The sequence below is a fragment of the Camelus dromedarius genome, chromosome 1 (genome assembly GCF_036321535.1).
Source record: "Camelus dromedarius isolate mCamDro1 chromosome 1, mCamDro1.pat, whole genome shotgun sequence".
NCBI lineage: Eukaryota > Metazoa > Chordata > Mammalia > Artiodactyla > Camelidae > Camelus > Camelus dromedarius.
Window position 1 is genome coordinate 92,435,614 of NC_087436.1, and position 19,334 is coordinate 92,454,947.

Here is a 19,334-nt window from a genome sequence, read left to right on the forward strand (position 1 = left end):
ATATAAATGTCTATTCTTTTTTTTTTTTTTTTTTTTTTTGCCTTTGAAATAAATAGAAAGTATGCTTTATTTTTATTTAACTAAATTTATTTAGACAAAATATTAAATTAAGATGGTCAGTCCAAGTTTTAATTGTCATATCTGTAAGTAAATCATAAGCAACTCTCTTCAGAGTCTTGTAAGATATGACTCCTTGGAGGCAGTATAAAAATATTTTTGAACATAACATCACAACCTTAGGGTGTGAGACCAAGACAGTGACCTGGAAACACTGTTAAACTTAGAGGTGCCCAGAATATATGAAATGTAGATGAATCAGGGTCAGGAACCCACCAGCCTAATTATGTGCTCATTATAATATCTAATTGTCTTGGGGATTTCAGAAACCGTATTTATCTCTCTGTTAGGTATAAAACCACTTCCCATCTAGTAAGAAAGAACAGAAAGCAGAGATTGTCCTACTCTATTTCTTAAGGTCAGATAAGAGAGGTCTTCCGTTATAGTCAGTGATGTCTCTGAGGTTCTGGCTTCTTATTCCTACATGACTGTGTAACTTCCCAACTAACCCACAATCTTGGAGCAAATTGGCCTCAGCTACAGGTAGGAGGGTCTTTAAAGAGTGCGTCATCATTCAGAAGACACTTAAAAATATCTTCAAGGCCACAGCCAGGAAGTAATGCTGCTGTTCAAGGAAATAAGTGTCCACCTCTTTTCTTGAACTTTCTCCTACATAAGGCAAGGTTGTACACTGGCTAGCAGAGGCATTTCCTCCTCTGTGCCAGCTTTGGTCACAGTCTTGGTTGGGAGTGACCACATGCCAGTGGTTAATATCAAAAGTAATGGGATCTGTCTAATTTATTGTTTAAACCTTGTTTTTTGGTTTTTTTTTTTACTTGTCTGCACAGAAAGGCTCAAGGGGAAATGCATAAGAAGTTGGATGATTAACTGTAATAGGGTATTCCCAAAGTGTATCCCCCATCTTTTTAATTTCAGGTCAAAGTGACTGTTTTTCCTAAGCCTACTTGTATTATGTGTGTAGTATATTATTAATAGTGTATCAGTTAACATTTAGATATATTTGTTTATGAACACACATTCAGAAGCACTATGTAAGTGATTAAGTGCCATGAAGGGAAAAAAAGCAAAGCTAGCCTCTCTTTCAGGCTGCTGTGATGGGGGGGCTGAAGGGCGCAAGTGAGAAAAGTGGAAATGGTGGTATTAAAATAGTCTCTGTGGAAGACGTTAGTGGTGTAGACTAGGGTGACGGTGGTGAAAACAAAGTGAAGTTGACAGAATCCAGATACCCTTCAGAAGGATGTCAGGGAGACCCTGGGAAGGATTGGATGTGGCAGGAGAAAAGGGTCAGGGCTTCTGGCATGAGTGACTAGGTGGATGGAGGCACAGTTTACACAAATGGTGGAGACAGGATAGAGGCTGAGGATGAGATGTTCGCATCGGTGAGTTTCGGATACTGTGAAATACACAGTGGAGGGGTCAGGTAGGCAGCGGGATCATGGGACCTGACACATGAAAGAGAAGCCTCTGGCTGAAAATAACAGTTCAGTCGTCGCTGGCCTGCAAATGGTAGTCAGTGCCGTGAAAGTGGGTTGGAGTTCCTGGATATAAAATAGAGAGTAACGGGAACAAGAAGGGCTGAAGACTGAGCTACAAGTAACTCTGACTTCTAGAGGTTGATTAGAAAAGGAGGAATTTGCAAAAGAGAGTGCTCTGTGGCTAGAGAAACAGGATGAAGAAAGGACAAGAGCACAAAGCCAAGGATGAGGATGATTTCCAGGAGAGAGTGGTCATCCATGTCAGAGACCGCTGCACGGTTAGGTAAGACGGAGGCCGAAGGAATTTGCTGGATGTAGAAAGTCAGTGGCCCGGTGAGGAGAGCAGCAAGGTGGGGATGACAGAGGAGCCGGGGGGAGAGGGGGCGGTGAGTGGAGACAGTGTGTATGGTGATTGTTCTGGGAGGCGGAGCTGGAAGGAGAGGAGAGCATTGAAAAGGGATGTGTGTGCTCGGTGGCGGAGGCTGAGTTTCTTAGGGGAGAGACGAGAACGTCCTTTAATACGGCTAAGAGTCCACTCTAGGAGGAGAAGATGCACCTTCAGGGAGAGCAGCATACCTTTATGGGTGGCTGGGAAAGCAGGGTGAGAGAAGGTTCACAGCACGTGTGAAAGGAAGGTCTCTATTAGGAAAAGGGGTATTTCCTCCATGGTGTCCAAAAAGAGACAGCGGGGATGGTGCACAGTGGGTAAATGTGCAGGTTTTAAGGGCAGAAAGAATGGGGATTTCTTGTTGAAAGCTTCCTTTCATTAAGGTGAATTGCGAAAATTCGAAGAGTCTAGAGTGACTTGCAGGGAAGAGGGACAGTGGGACAGTTAGAGAAATGTAGGTGACGAGGCAGAATGGAGCGCCCAGAGACATTGGGACCATGTATTTACTAATCTCTGGCTGGGTGACTTTAGTAGTGTCCACTTACTCTGGTACACCACAGAAAGGACTCCTGTTCACCCAAGATTTAGGAGTTTTGCCAGGAGAAGAAAAGAGCAAGGAAGTGGATGAGTTTGGGACCATGTCATCAAAGCTGGATGCAGAGAGACACGAGTCAAGAAGAGCTGAGATAGAAAACACAGATGTCCCCACAAAGGGGTCCCTATTAAACGTAGTCCTAAAGCACAGGGATGGAGATCACAGGTACTAATGCAATGGGGATTACAGATGGAGAAAGAGAGGACAGAATATTCCTGGGTACCTCTGGAGGGAACTCCTCACTGTACGCGAGGACAACACGTCTAAGTGCTGTGCTGGACTCATCTCGGGGTTTTAGCAACAGAACATTACAGGGTAACATAGGTAGACACAGACACTTGAGAAGTCCTTTGTACCCCTCATTTTTGGTGAGAATGTGTATACACACTTTGTCCCAAGTGAGCCGTATTCTGTCCTGTGCAGTGCCGAACCAGTTTGTTCTGTCTCTTTGCTAACGCACTGGAAATGTTGTACCGTTGACTAATGATTTTTATCTGTCCGTGTTGCCAACACAATGTTAAAACGTTTGTGCTCATTAACTTAGTTTTATAATATAAATCAGGTTTTTTTACATGATGCCACTGGTTTACTAGTAATCATTGAAAAATGATAGTTGTGAAGGCTTATGTGGGTTTTTAAAATGCTAGTGTTTGCCATTGTGTGTGATTGGGTGTGTACTTTTTAAAAAATGGGTTATCATTTCTGTTTTTAATAAAAGCTGTAACATGCAATTCATTGTAACAGATACTGGCTTAAATATTTTTTAAATCTGAAAACATTGAACCGGAACTGTCCTCTACCCTGGTGGGTATTAACTCTTGCAGGTTTCTAGGGAGCTATTTTGTAAATTATTCCTCTAGGGCAGCCAGTGGTACCCTCGTGCCTTAAAAAGCATAACGTAACTTTCAGGGTACCCAGCGGTACACCCAAGGGATGGTTAGATGTATATGGAAGGATCAACCTCATAATTTGGCCAAATTTATTTTTTCACTGTGAGTATGAAAGTATGTGAGGCATGACAAACACACAGATGCATGTTCTCAGTGCGATGACACATCCTGGAAACCCTCTTTCTTTCAGTGCTAGAAAAAGAATGTCAGTGATTGTTCGCACTCCATCCGGGAAGTTACGACTTTACTGCAAGGGAGCCGTAAGTTGTTATTTTTGTCTTTTACAGTTTTGATTTATGGTGGTTTATAATGTATATGTGAAGTGTTCTGCTGTGGAAATGCAACACAGATGTTAAGCCTGAAGTTGCTGACATCCACTTTCGGTGGTGTTTTATAGTATAATGTGCAGCCTCTTCTGGTGAAATGCGGAATTCCTTCTGGGCAAATTTGGTGCTTTGAAAAAGTTTGGCCGAGGTTACTTATATAATTCAATTTCTGATACATAATATTTGAGGTTTATATTTTATAAATACATTAGAAGACAAGTAAATACAAAAAGTGGTTTTTAAATTATATTAGAAATGTAGCAATCTCTATCAGTTTGAATCTGATTTTTTAAACACCATAGAAATGGAAAGAAAATTGGATCACAATTGCTGCAGTGTCTTCATGTGGTGATTACTATTTGTCTTGCCTTGTTTTAATTGTAACAATTTCTAACTTTGGTTGGCTTGGGGGTATTGGCTTGTTATATTGATACAAATAGTAATTTGTCATTCTAACTAAATTTTTCTAGTTAAAATATGTTTACATTCATGGAAAAATTAAAAAATTAAAAAATCTACTGACCAGGACCTTTTTTTGTTTTTGAAATTAGAATTTTCCTTCTGAACTATACTCTCCATGTACTTGGTCTGTTTAGACTAGTCAGGTAACTTACCAACTTGGAACGTTCCAATTTTAAATAGAACCAGCAACCTTGCTTTATTACATGGAACCTGAAAACAAAACTTATTAAGAAACCCAAGCTTATTAGTTAAACTCCTGTTGAGAATGTTTTTCAGTGCCTTGGTTTTAAAGCATTGAAATGCAATTTTTGAATGCCTTGATTTTAAAGCATTTGGGTAGAATTATTTCATGATATCTCATGACTTTAGTTTTAGAATTCCTTCCCTTGTTGATTCAAACACCTAACATTTGTTGTGTGCATTTTATCTACCAGACTTTGAACTGAATTTTGGGGTTAGGAAGAACACGAAGACCTGTCAGGAGCTTAGGACTAGTCAAGGAAATATTTATAAAGAGAAGATTAGGATATAATATTAAGGTATATTGGAAGATCTTTCCCATCCCAGTGATAACATCCAGCAATAACGGGTTAAAGAGAGCCTTTAGACCTTCCACTTTAAATGGTTGATTTGTTTCCAGTTTACTACACCCAATTCACATCCTCTTTTCTTAGTTTTGAGTAATCTGGCTAGACACTTTGAAGAGTTAAAGCATTGAATAAAAAATAAAAACGTTGAGCTTCCTTTTTGAATAATCACAGAGATGGTTTGTGTACATTAACTTACTTATTGCATTGTTTCCCTCCACTCCCAAATTAGCAGTGATATGTGATTGAACACTAAAAAGGCATAAACATATAAATCAGCAAGATACATTTGAGAACTACATGTTGTTTGGCAGGAAATAACAAAATGTGAGATTGGAAAGATGGGTGTGAGTTAAGTCATGAGCTCTTCGTGCTCAAGAACTTGTACTTTCTTTGTGGATCATTCTCATGCCATTTAGGAGATGATTTACAGTAGAAGAGAGACACAGAGAGTTACCAGTTGAAGCTGTTGACTACAGTCCAGACAAAAATTGATAAGGATCGAAATCTTATCAACAAAGACAATTGCAGAGAGGATCAAGAGGACAGAGATTTAGGACTTTGTAATGGATTACATGTGGGTGATGAGAGAAAAGATGATCTAGGATTATTATCAGATTTCTTTTTGGTAACCGAATAGACTAATTGATACCACTTACTAAGACAAAGGATTGGGAGCTGCATCTGGGCCATAAGGCAGAGATGCCTGAATTTCACAGGGGAAGAAATATGGGAGGATGATACAGATTTAGGAGTTAAAAGTATAGCTGGAAAGTAAAAGCAAGGGATTGATGAGCTCTCATACTAAGAAACTATTGCATGAAAAGAGAGGAGGGCTACATGTGAAAAGTAGGGGATCCAGGAAGGGAACTGAGATTTAGAGGAGTGTCTGAGGAGTCTGTTGATTCCTTGGCAGAGTAAATAATCAGCAGTGACAAGTGTAACAGAATACCTTAGTGATGAAAGTCAGCTAAGAAGTTGTCAAGAATACTTTCCAGTTAAGGTAGCATGATGTGTTCATACTTTAATGTATCTCCTCTATTCCGAAATCCTGGTAGCAATGGATGCAGTATAAAGATAAAACAGGCAGTATAAAGTAGCAAGTCAAAGGGGTACACTGAACTGAAGTCTTGATCTGAGACTGGTAGGTGTCCCAGGCCCTGGGTTTGGAACCGGGGAGCAATGTCTGCAGTTTGGTTGCTGTGGGACAGTGGGCACAAATAGTGCTTTCTGTAAAATGCAGATGGGAGCCAGCCTCCCATCTTTAAAATCTCAGACAGTAGTGAGCTTCCTTGTCCAGGCAAGAGCTGAGAAAACTCACGCTAGCCCCTGCCGAGTGGTGCTGGGGGGGGGCAGGGGTGGGTACATAAAACCACTAGATTGATCTGGAATGCATGCAGAGAGGAGAGGGCAGGCTTAAAACTTGCAGACACATGAGGACATCTCATGCCAAAGAGGGAAGCAAGCAGCCCACAAACAACTGGAGCGTGGACTCGCCCCGGATGAGGTCATCTGTGTAGACTGTTCTGACAGAGGACAATCAGAGCTCGAGATAAAGAAACTACATTTGTGTTTAATCAAACAGAAATTGAGGGGAGGTGGGAATGGGGTACACATAAGATAAATTAGGAATCATAATAAATTTAAGGAGAAAAAAATCAGCAAATGAAATAAGCTCTAGATGGAGTTGAATGGCTTGGGGTGGAGTTGGTGGATTGGAAGAAGGTACTGAAGAGTTCGTCTAGAAAGTCCATACACAGAGCTGGTGGCTGTGTGTGTGTTTGTATATGTTTATAGAAGACTTATTTTTCTAGCTTTTTTCCAGATTTTCAGCAATGGGGTTGTCTTGCTTTGTCAATTTTTATATGGGAAAAAAAAAGTACACAATACACAACTTATGTCTGCCATAATAGCCAATTTAGGAAAAGTTACATTTACACAAGTAAAAATTTAATGTATTCAAGAAAATAATCCTACTCTGCTATTTATATTCCAGAGGAGAAATTAGAAACTTGACTAATATACTTAATGCTTCAGGGACGTTAGAGTGACTGAAAATTTCAAATTAAGTGCTTCCTAAATAAAATTCTGTGCCATATGCAAAAAAGACCACATCTGTAATTAGTTATTTCTAGCGGTTCCCCACCGTATCAGAGACAAAAGTACAGATAATTCTGAATGGCACACAGAAACACAGGAAATGTTTGTCTATATTTAAACATAGTTGTGTTTAATGTCTTTAGCAAGCATTCCAGTTCGCAGAGTCCCCAGCTTCATGGGCAGGTCAGTCTCAACTTGATGTTTAACCTGATAAGGTCAGATTCCTTGATGGTTAACTGGCTAATTTATAGCAAGATTATCTACATAATGTCAGTATCAATGGCAGTGCTTAAATCAGTAACTATGTAAGACGTTTTTTTTCCTCCTTGCCCCCTTATCATTATGACCTTGCTTTTCATCGTATAGTTCTTTTCTATTTGGCTGTGTTGTATAATGTGGTGTTCCATACAAGTGAAATTTGGGGGTGACTGAGAGCGACATCAAGTGTTTTATTCATTTAACACGTATTTTTGAACACCTGCCATGAGCAAGGCACTGTAGGTGAGACAGAGCAGCACTGGGACTTCTGACTGAAGGATGAGCAGGGAAACAAAAGTTTTGAATGAAAACTTACTGAATACAAATCTTGATCATGAAGCTCTAGGCTCTTCACGTAGGTGGCTGTGATCTGACTGTGCCATGCCCCTCCAGCAGCATCACCCAACCAAGATTTTCCACTTTTATCTTGCTGAGGGCTGAGACACTGCATCAGTAAACACGCTTAGGATTTTCCATAAAGGAAGACTCAGTAGGTTCTGGGCCTCATCCTAGGGGTTACGTATGCTTTAGTTCCTATGAAGAAAGCTTTTTTGGTTTCTAACAATGTACCAAATACTTGATGTAGTCCTCTGAATAAATGAAAGTTACTTCGAGTGGGAAGGTATCTATATGCATGTATTTTTCACACGTGAGCATGGCCAGTTGTGCTTGTCATTTTGAAAACATACTATACAATTCAGGCAGGAGGCGTTTTCTGTCCCCTGCTTTTGGCAATACTACAGAGGTTGAGAATTCCTCTAGTCTGAGCATCAGACTTCTTCCACTAGAATGCTTAACCAAACTGCAGAATTTAATCTCCCTAGCCTTATTACTTACCACTTTTGTTTTTGTGACTTTAATTTTTTTTTTAAGATTTTGTTAGTTTTAAAAGGGCCTGTTTTAACTTCATTGAAAATTTCATTAGCCTCCGGAAAAAAATAGTTTGTAAGTTACACCTTTCATTCTCAGAAAGGAACCATGAGGGGAAATTATCATTTCCTTTTGCTTTGCCCCCCCTTCCCATTCCACCACTGAAAAATGAAAAGAAATTCATAATTGGGGCCTGGAATATTCCATCTGTTCTGAGGTCACAAAGTTCTTTTTCTCTCAAGGGTTCTAAATCATACTCCATTTGTCTGCTTCCAAATCTCAGCCCAGACTGGGGACCCCAAAATGGGTAATACCACTGAGGAAGTAATTGCAGGTAAATGATTTATTTTTTCCTGCTCTAATAAAACCATGAAGGCCAAATGCTAAAATTCTTAAAACATTAAACTGGAGCCACAGAACAGCCAAAGGAACAACAGGCAGTTTATAAAGGGGCAGCAACTAGAGAAGCACCGTGATGCGTAAAGTTAAAGCTGAAAGGGACTTGAAAGATAATCCAGTCATTTAATTTTACAGACTAAGTAAATTGAGTCTTGAAGCTAAAATGACACAGTCAGAAATATTCAACTGTAAGGCTGTGCTTGGTGCAAGATGCTCTCCGCTCTGCCCACCAGGCCACTCTGTGGATTTGGAGCTGTGTTTGCTCAGAGCTTGTTATTTTGTTAGCATCAGTCCCGCCAAGCTGCCCCAACCCCTGAAAGCTCCAGTAGTGAGTGAGTGTGGGGCACATAGCACGCTGTCCCTCAGAGCCTCCGTGCACGTGAGCATTTTGAAGGCTCTGAGAAGTATTGCAGCAAGGCGAGCTCTTTAACTTTGTTCAGCCCAGCATTTCCCATACGGTTTGAGTGCTGCACCGTGTCTCCTCGTGACACCTCTGAACACTGCAGGGTCCTGCAGAATCTTCGGGGGTCAGGAGTAATCTTACAGCACATCAGAGCTAAGTGAGGTATTGACAGAGTATTAGTGGAGTAACTTCAAATTTATTCTGAAAGGAGAAAGATGAAAATATAAGACTAGAACCTTATTGCTTAGTGTCGTAAGGGAAACTGTTATTAGGGAAAAATATTTTGTGCTTTCACACTAATGCTAAAAGTGATTTTTTTTTAAATACTCATTTGCTGCTAATAATGTTGCCAACATCAATTTTATTAGACTCAGAATACTTCGTTTAAGTGTATTATACCTTCTGTTTGTTTTCCAGGACACTGTGATTTATGACCGACTGGCAGAGACTTCAAAATACAAAGAAATTACCCTAAAACATTTAGAGCAGTTTGCTACAGAAGGTGAGTTTAATGTGGCATTAAAGCATGATTAGAATAAAAAGAAATCATATGCTACTAATATCTTACAGGATCATTATTATTTTACTTAGAGTTCCCTAAAGTAAGATTTAACAATAAATGTTGATAATTTAGATCCTGTTACATGCTGTTCCCACCCATTGTTTTTATTTTGTTTCCCTGTATTAAAATCTTGAGACACATGGTCCCCACGTTTTGGGGGTGTAGAGCCCATAGATTTGCTTTTTAGAATGGATACTATTTAAATATTTAATATCTCAAGCAATGTAGAAAGAAAGAAACATGAGTCAAATAACTGGATATTCTAATCTGAGTAAGAGGAGAAGAAATAAATAAACCTCTATAACTGTTAAGATCATTATTCGACTTAGTTTCAGCTCAAGATTTTTTGTTAAGCCCCTACCACATGCCAGGTTCTGTGTGAGGCCTGAGAACCCATGGTAAACACGCGTGGTCTCCGTCCCACTGAAATACAGTCTAGGGAGTTGATCTGGATGGGATGAAAGGAAGTGAGGGTTGTTACACGTTAGGGTAGTTACTACAGGAATTTACAGCCTTGTCTCCAAACTGAACAAAAGTGGCCAGTGCTGTATCGGAACCTCCCACCTAAGTTTTCACTCTTTCTGCTTCTGCCGGAACGGTTGCCGGAGGCACCGCACCTGACCTCTGATCAAATCCTTTCCCTCTTAATCCAAGCTGCAAAAAGATAGGAATGTTTTTTTAAAAGCACTAGGCTTTGAAAAGCGGGGACATGAAGAGCCTTCTTCCATTTCTCCTCCCAAAATGAAAGAGCACGGAGACCCCGTGTTTACAGAATTCAGACGCGGTGAGGCGTGACTCCGCCTGGACTTGGCAGGTACCGCTGCCTCCCCAGCAAACAGCACAGGTTCCTTTTTTTGAGGCAGAGGAGAATGAGGGGAGCCCAGTCCTCCTCTCTGGTTGTGATGATAAAGATGCTTCAGTTCCCAGACAGATCCCACTGGGCTGGGCCTCCGCCTCCACCCCGTTCTCTCTGGCCTGAGGTGGATCGGCACGTGTACTCCATGTCTACTCCAGAGCGAGTCTCCAGCCAAGTTTCCAGAAGAGGAAAACATGTCCTGATAAGGCCCCAGAGATTTAAGCTCTACTCGCAGTGATCTGGCAGGAGACAACCCTACTCCTTTCCTGGAAGGTGGAGTTCTCTGGCCCTTTATGTCCTGTGTTCTTCGCCCCCTTTTCTGACCTGGTCCCAGGTCACTAGCAGCCAGTTATCCTGAGGGCTGTGGGACCTTGAGCGAGGACATCGTCCTCTTGGAAACTTAGTTAACTGTGTTTATCATGGCTGGCCAGCGCTCTTGCCTCACCCTTGTTTCCAGCCCATCAACTTTTGTCTGGCAGAGGGCAGCCTACAAGTGAGTTATAAAACCGACAGGCACTGAGCCCTGGAAGCAGGTCACTTCTAACATCAGTTTGGATGGTTTTCCCAGGGTGTTTCTCATGGATGTCTTTTTTTGTTACTATCCCTCAATTCTTTAGACTCTTTTTACCATAAATTCACAGTAGTAAAAGTGCAGTAATAAATGCAACCACATATCCCAGTAAGAGGAAGGTGGCTCTCCCGGTAGACCCCACTGGACTTCCTCTCTTCCTTCACAAGCGTCTGTGAAGCCACTATTACGAGCCAGTCACTGTGCTCAGTACTGGAGTTACAGGTATGAAGAACTCAGGGACCCTGCCCTCCAGGATCTTCAAGCTAATATGAGAGATCACAGGAAAAAACAATATGAAACATGGTCATTCCCACCTTGGCAGTGTTGAGGACTTCGCCTGTAGGGTCTGGGTGAGAAGAGGATGCTTCAAACAGATGATCTGAAGAACTGAGTCTTAAAGTAGATGCGAGGCAGCCAGCAGAGGGGGAGCAGGAGAGGGTGGAATGGAGAAAAGGTGACCAGTTTGTGCAAAGACCCTTCTGTGAGAAGTGAATGGCAGAGGATGAGGTTGAAAGCAGTTGCTGTGTGGTGATTGAGCCAGACTTTGGGGTTTGGATTTCATCCTGGGGAACGGTTGAAAGATTTCAAGCAAAGGAGTAACCTGATAAGACAGGATTTGAGAAAAGTTTCTCTAGGCTTAAATTGAATTAGCGTTTTCAAAATGAGACTTTGTTAAATGAAAATAGAAGTGTCAGACTTCTGAATAAAGCCTGAACTTAATGTTGTGGGGGGCACGTGTGCCCCCTTTTTCCAGGGTTGAGAACTCTGTGTTTCGCCGTGGCTGAGATTTCAGAGAGCGACTTTCAGGAGTGGCGAGCAGTCTACCAGCGCGCGTCCACATCTGTGCAGAACAGGCTGCTGAAACTGGAAGAGAGCTACGAGTTAATCGAAAAGGTACGTGGAAGACTGGCCCCTACAGAAAGTTGGTTCCCAGAGAACTTCATTCTGAACTCACAAGCCAGTAAAATAAAAATCAAAATATCTTGACACGCTACAAACTGTTGAATCTCCTCCAATCTAAGCATTGAAAAATCTTAATACTGGTTAAAATTTTTGCTGGAAAGTCTCTGGAATTACTCCGTATAGGTCTTCAGTCTCATTGCAGTAACAGATCAAAGTTGGGCTAGTCTAGCAGTGTCCTTGTCAGCGTCTTCCACTGCCTCTGCATCGTTGAGGATAGGCATGCCCCGTCCCCACACACAAGCATGCATGCGTACTTATAGCAATAAAGGTGTATAATATGTCATACAAAACAATATGAGAGGTACACAGCTTGTGTTACTCTGTAGCCCATAATAAAGAATATATAAGTGGACAATCCAGGGCTTATACCTGGCCAGTCATTGTTCACTTAGATACATTATTTCTGCCACAAATATAAATATCCTCATTTTACTGATAAAGAAACCAAGGCTCTTCCGCCAAAAAGTGGTGGATACCCTATGACTGATGCTGCACAAGCAGCGAGAAATCTTGCTTCCTGAATCAAGAGGAGCAAACATTTTTACATTGTACTTACCGTGTGCCAGATGCTGTTTGCAGCCTTTGAGTCTATTAACCTATTTAATCTTCACAGCATCCTTTTGAGGTAAGTACTGTTAATCATCCCAACCGTACAGATGAAGAAACCAAGGCACCAGAGAGGTTGAGTAATTTGGCTGAGATGGCTCAGCTCATAAGAGGGTGAGCCAAAGTTCTCCCTCTGGCTCCAGAGTTCACGCTGTTAGCCACTCAGGTGTGTTTATTCTAACCTTTAATTTTCCATTAAATGACTTCCTAGTTATATAATTCCTTCAACTCTCCTCGTGCCTTTAAGACAGAGAATCAGGCTTGCCTGTGAGCTGCAGCGTACTTGATCTTGCCTTCAGGGAGTAAAGGCTGCTGTGTTTTCCCTTCTTCCTCTCTCTCTCGGTGTCCTTCTGGGTGCTTCCTGTTGTGAGTGCTAGCCGCACCACTGCTGCCCCCCTGGGCTTTGTCCTCTGTCCTCTCCCCACATGCCTCCCCACCATGTGGTACCTCCTCCGGCTGTAGGGGCTTTTCTCTGCAGTGCAGTTGCCACATGTGACCATAGACCCTGTGCTCCTGTCTCCTCAGTAGACTGAGATCACTTTAGAGGCTGGTGTGTTTCTCATCCCTCCCTTACATGTGAACTTATTTTTGCATCCTGCTGATTGCTCAGAAGGCTTGGCATAGCGTGGGTGGAACCTTCCAGCTTGATAACCACCCCGCCCCCGCCCCCGCCACCAGCAATTTGAAATGTGCACAGTCAGCTCACTGAATTTCTCTCTTTTCTAACATAACGTATATATGATTATGCCTTGGGGGTACTGTGTGGTAAAATAAAATGACATTTTATTTATGAGGCCATGATCATAATCTCTCTCAGAATCTCCAACCAAAGTTACATGTTGTTCTGAAGCTCCGATGGTACTGATTTTTAATCTTTGGCTTTTCCTACATTTTTGAGAAGTCTAAAACAAAAATTTCCCTGTTAGAGAATGACTCTTTTTCTCCTGTCTCCTTTCATACACAGCCTGAATATAATAATAATAGAATATTAATTCTAGCATTTACCCTGTGGCAATGATAGAATTAATGTATAATAGCTGACAATAAAAATATTTTAAAATGGATTCTAACCATTAAATTTTGTTTCTACTTGAAGCGCACTATAGCAGCTCCCAGAGTTGAATGTTTAACGTACCAAACATTTTTACTGACTATCCTAGAGTTTATAGGTTCGATTTTATAAGTTTAGCAGTTGGTGTGTGTACGTGCGTGTGATACCTGTAACTAATTTTGACGTCTGTCTCTTAACTAAAACAGATGTTCATCCTTTCATCAGCAGATGGCGATCGTGAGTCGCACTGAAATTTAAATTGCCTGGGGAAATCCATTACATGTATATGTATATTTTTAGTTTACAGATACAGAAGCCTCCCTTACAACTGCCTCTTTACCTAAAATAAATGGAAAACAGAATTTGTAGCTAATTCCTCTGCACTTTGTGATAAGCCATGCTCTCTTTTATTGAAAAATCAGGAAAGTGAAGAGATTGGTTCCCCTGTTCAGCCAGCTTGTTCCAAATAACGTCTGGTTTTTCTGTGTCCATCCCTACTTCTGAAACTATAGCTTCTTCCAGTTATTAACTTAATTAGCTTTCACTAGGTGGTTAATAGATGCGAGATATCAGCGATGCACAACCTAGTAAGGAACACTTGGCCGTGGCCCTCTGAGTCTCGTGGTCTGAACCAGCTCCTGCAGGAAACCCGGAGGAGTGACCCGCAAACTTGGTCCGAAGGAAGCTTTGGAGAGGTGGTAGCTTTTGAAAGGAGCCTCAAAATACCATTTTACCAGTTAGAGAGAAGGGACCTCTTTAAAGAAAAAGAATAAGGCACAGTGACAAGGAGGGGGTCTCCGCAACTAAAAGCTGCTTTTCTGAAAAAGATCTTCCCAACCCTGATCATTTAAGGACTGTAGGGTTTTAATATGTCTGGAGCCAGTGTGAGATCTCTTCCCCCTTGGTCTGAGCTTCCACTCTTTGTTGAGATCAGCTGGGGTTAGTGTGCAGGAGGAGTTGGGGCTGACGGTTCTCACACATCCTAGTGAGGCAGGTGTCAACGTGTCAGAGCGCAGATTCTGCGGGTGTGTCACCCTGGCTTTAAATTCTGCTGTCATAGTCCTGGGCTTATCCATTTTGCCTTCTTTCTTGACCACGCTAAGTGAGCGTTGTTTATTACATAATCTGTTTCTTATGTGATTGGGATCTATTTTTATATAGCTGTTGGTCTTAACCGTGTAAGATAGTGACTCAGACTGTGAGAGAGGTTTTCAGAGTAAAACCCATTTTCCAAACTTAATATTGCCTAAATATTTTTTCTATATATATATATATAGAAAATATAAAAAAGCAGAGCTGCTCTGGTTAACAGTGGAAGGGTAGGGAGAAGCCCCTACTGGACTCTCCCCTCCAACCCTGCCTTGCCCTCTCATGGTCCATGAGGAACCTCTGAGGACCCTGGGGCTCCACGGAGCAATTTGAAAAACTAGACAATATTCCACCTGTGTGTGAAATTTTTGGAAAACATGCTTCTCAAAATTAGATATCTTCCCTCCCCTTTCAACGAAAGTTCCGAACATCCTTGTGGTCACATACAAGGTATTTCTGGACACATATTTGAATTAATGATGCAAAGTGCCATTGACATGTTAACAGTAGCACTACATTAGAGACATTCAAGATGTGAAAGATTTGTAGAGCTTTTTCTGAAAATAATATATTCTTAATATGTTATAAAATAAGTGAACATTTTATAATACGATTAAGGCTGTACTTTTAAACCCTACTCTCTGTCTTATCCCTCCAGTGTTTGTTCAAACAAGTCATTCAGTTTTGGAAATTTAGGTAAAGCCCTGTTCCTCTGGGGGCTGTAACTCCTAGCCTAAGCTGAAAAAAATACCCAAATAGGCCAAGAACATCCAAGAAGATAATGACATCTGTCCCTTGGTGTAGTGCTTTGCTGCTTGACCCAGCACGTCTGAGACTAGAATGCCCTCCCTTCACCTCCAGGGCACACTGAAGGAGAGAGGACGCGGAAGGTTTGAAAAAAGTGCTCCGGATAGGGTTATCCCTAGGGACAGTCAAATGAGAGGAGGTAGGACTTTTACATCCATCTGTAAAATACCTTCAACATCTCCGCTACAAGGAGGTACAGTGTGGGCTCCAAACACTTGCATTCAGATGGTAAATAAACCTTTAAAGATTTAAAAAAAATTAATTTTAATGCTATGAGTTGTGTCAGGATGTTCCTGAAACATCTTTTTTCTGTTAGTAAATAAAGGTCAAGGTGACATTTATTACCAGAAAGCCCAAGTCATTCAGGAATGAGAAGGCTCACGTAGTTAAAATGCAGAAGTTAAAATAAGAATCACATTAGGTACTTGAGGTGTCTTGACCTGTTTTGAGACGGAGAATTGTAGCCTCTCTTGGGCTGTGTGGACAGTGACACCTCCTCGTCTCTCTTTGTCACCACTTGAGAGAAGTTACAGTTGTCTCATCCATACAGACAAGACACTTGCCCTGTCTTACCTGTAACCTCGTTCTTTTGAAAGACAGTGTGTTTGGACCTGCAATTTTAGACAAGGAAACCGCTTTCACTGTTGATCTATGTTTTTTAAATATGAGGTTTATTTTTTAAATTAAGAATTTATTGATTTGTATTTGAGCAGGAAAAAGCTGCAAATAAGTAACAGAATAAGTATGAAGCTTTATCCTTCATTAGCAGTAGTTTCTCTGAAATTTCTCACCTTCTTTGATCTGCCACTTTCTATTTATTTTTAAGACACAAATTTTTTTGCCGCTGGGTTCCTTTGTAAATTAGTGGTGCAGAGGGCTCTGATCTTACTTATCAGGGAAGATTTTATAATTAAACCATGGTGTGAAATATAAAGGTATGCCTTCCTGGTAAATAGAGCTTTTGAAAAATTTTTATATTTATTTGCCTCAATAGGAAAACACAATTATGTCTTTAGCATTGCATAAATTACCTTTTAATCACTTCTGATGTTAATAAAAGCAAATTATCTTGAGCATTACAGAATATAGAGAGATATGGTACCTGTCTAGATTGGGCAGTGATCAAAGCAGTATTTCCCTGGTGATAAAATTGTTCTTCTCTTCTTATTATGAGGCATAGATTGCAAAATATGCTTTTTAAAAAATGAAAACTTACTCAATACTTTTATCTATTAAAAAAATTTTTTTAATAAATTACAGGTCAGAGAGGATCACATTTGAGCTTAAGAATAATCAGAAAGCTGTAATTTTGGCAGCATCTGGCTCCCCTTTATATCCCTTTTGTTATGTTTCATGTATACACATTTTGTAATTCACAGCTAACATATACCCTCCGCTGGACTGAAGCTTCCTGAGAGCAGGGACCGTTTTCATCATACGCTCTTCTAAGTCTCCAAGGCCTGCCCGCGTGGCCTGTGTTAATCGCTGAAAACATATTCAATGAATAAATGAATCAATCAATCAGATGATTTATTCAGAGGCTGAATTTGTGCAGCGCTGGCTTAACGAAGCCTGCCTGCTGTCACCCATATGAGTCATGCTCTCTGTACCTTGTGGACATCGATTTCAGTTACGTGTCACTGAGGATTACTTTAAGGATGTGTTACAAAAAATAGCTAATGATTTTTAAAAAGGCATTCGTCAGAAATTTAGACTCAGTCATTTTAAAACCCTTTCTTGCACATGATTTAACATTTGACTGTGAGAAGCACTGGGCTGGAAAGATTCAACAGCGTTGGCCTGAGCACCTGTCAGGCTCTGCAGTGGGCTCTGGGGATGCAGCAGGGGAGGAGGCTGGGAAAACCCATCTTCGCTTCAGTGCTGGGAGGTAAGGCAGTGAACTGGTACCTGGGAAAATGCCATTCCCGACATGGCCTAGTGCCCTGGGCCTGTGACAGGCACTGAGATAGGACAGTGAGGTAGTGATCTTTATTTTTTAACCTTATTTCTGATTCCTTCATTTCCGGGATTTTTTAAAGACTTCCTGGATGTGGCATAATATAGATCAACCATCATGCTCGGTGTGACTAACAGCAGTCCAGCACCCTTCACAACATGTGGCAGCGAGCGGTCTAGAGAATTCCTAGAGAAATATAAAACTTAATGAAAAACAGGACTTTCTTGAACATTTATGACTGCCAAATGCACAGTCACTTCTGTATTAGAACTGAACGCTTTTTCAGATAAAACTACCCATTTCTATTCTTAGTAGCTGCCAATATCACTTTTCATTTGTACTAAAAACTGAAATGTACTAGATGAAAATTTACATGATGTACTGGTGATTTCGTGGTTTCAAATTCCAGTAGTTTCCTGTTTTACTGTTTGCTTTAAGAACATTTGCAGTCTGTCAGCTTCTCTACTGAGAAGACCTGCCACTTTTTGAGCATTTTTACTAAGCTCCAAGTCCTCTGCTCCCTACCCTGAGCAGTTAGTGATAGTTTAGTTCAAGGGCCTCAAAAGTGAGGTACACAAAATGAACTGCTGGAGTGAGCAAGAAAATGATATAACTTCAGTTTCTACCTCTGTTTTATCTCACCCTTTTTACAATTTGTTTTTGCATTTTTCAATGTATATAATTTATTAATACTTGCAAAGCAAATGTGTCATACAAAAAAATCTGGACAGTACCTATGTCTTGGGTAGGTACTCAACGTTTTTTTCCTACCTTACTACATCCAGATTAATAGCCTTATCTTGCTGATGTAGAAATTCTTAGGTAAGTTAAGTTTTTTGCTGAAGGATCAGATTCAGTCATTGGCGCAGCAGGGATTCAAATCCCAGTTCTGTCTTAATTCCAAATCCCGAGTTAATAATCCATATGTTATTCTGCCAGCATGGTTTAGAAGAAAGCAGGAATGTATGCAAAATGTTGGCGACTTGAGAAATAAAATGTAACTGCGTGTGTAGTTGAGTAATCATGAGATCTGCACTTGGGGTTGGGCGGCATCGCATGTGCAGGACCTGTCTGCTTAGGGAACGAGGCAGCCTTGGTGCACCCTTTTGGGTCTTGTTGAAAGTGCTTAATGTGCCCTTGGATCTCTGATCACATGCTTCTCCTTCCTGGCGGATAGATCCCTTATTACAAATGCTTTGCCGTAGACTCCCACCCTGGGTATTGCTGTCTTCTGACTCAGATAAGATGGATGTGTTGTTTTTGCAGGCTACACCCAACTGCCTCTCGAATCCTGATTCTTTTCAGCTGGGTGTATGAATTCTGACCTTATCTGGCAAGCCTTTGGCTGTGTGAGAGTTCAAATGTGATTTCTGTGGTTCGAAAACTAACCAAGTTAAAGCATATTTCTTGGCCTTGGGAAAATTAACGGGTTGCGTGGTTTCTCCAGAAGCAGGCCAGTGAGCCATTCCAGATTTGGTGCTCTGATCTTAGTGTGCTCTAACCTGGCTTAAACTGAACAGGAAGAGGTACGAGATTCTCTCCTTCTAAATCAAACCCCCGGGTTGTGGACAAACAGATGCTGAGAAGCACAAGAGTGAAGATGCCAGTGGAAGGCGGAACAGAGGGGAGTCCGGCAGCCTATGACAGCCAGCGCTGTGGAATGACCCTGAGAATCCCGGGGCCACCAGGGCCAGCATATTCTAAAGCTAAAGAGGGTGATGGCTGCCGCAGCCTCTTGGCTGCTCTTGCACCCTCCATTCCTTCCAGTCCACCCCCAGTCAGCCACCAGTCAACTTTCTGCAACGTATATCTGATCCTGTCGCTCCCCTTCTAAGATTCTTCCCCAGATGCCCTTTGCCTTTGGAATACTCAACGTGAAACAGTCCTTTCAATTTCCATTCCCTGCTGGCTTCTCCGGGCTCATCAGTTTCCCAGCTTACTACTCAAAGTTTGGGATGACTGATCCAATTTCATCCTCAGAACAACCCTATTAAATTAGTAGTGTTTAAATCACCGCACACCGCGCTTCATTTTATTGGTT

The 19,334-nt window shown here is 41.3% G+C and overlaps 1 protein-coding gene across 5 annotated transcripts in view; it reads left to right on the forward strand.

Moving 5' to 3' along the window:
* The window catches only part of ATP8A1 (ATPase phospholipid transporting 8A1), a 214,562-nt gene that overhangs the window by 99,601 nt on the left and 95,627 nt on the right, over positions 1-19,334 (forward strand). For all 5 annotated transcript variants that reach the window (XM_031435242.2, XM_031435256.2, XM_031435239.2 and 2 more), the window contains 3 exons: positions 3,617-3,686; positions 9,249-9,333; positions 11,575-11,714. In XM_031435242.2, the coding sequence (XP_031291102.1) occupies positions 3,617-3,686; positions 9,249-9,333; positions 11,575-11,714 (295 nt within the window). The remainder of the gene's footprint in view (positions 1-3,616; positions 3,687-9,248; positions 9,334-11,574; positions 11,715-19,334) is intronic.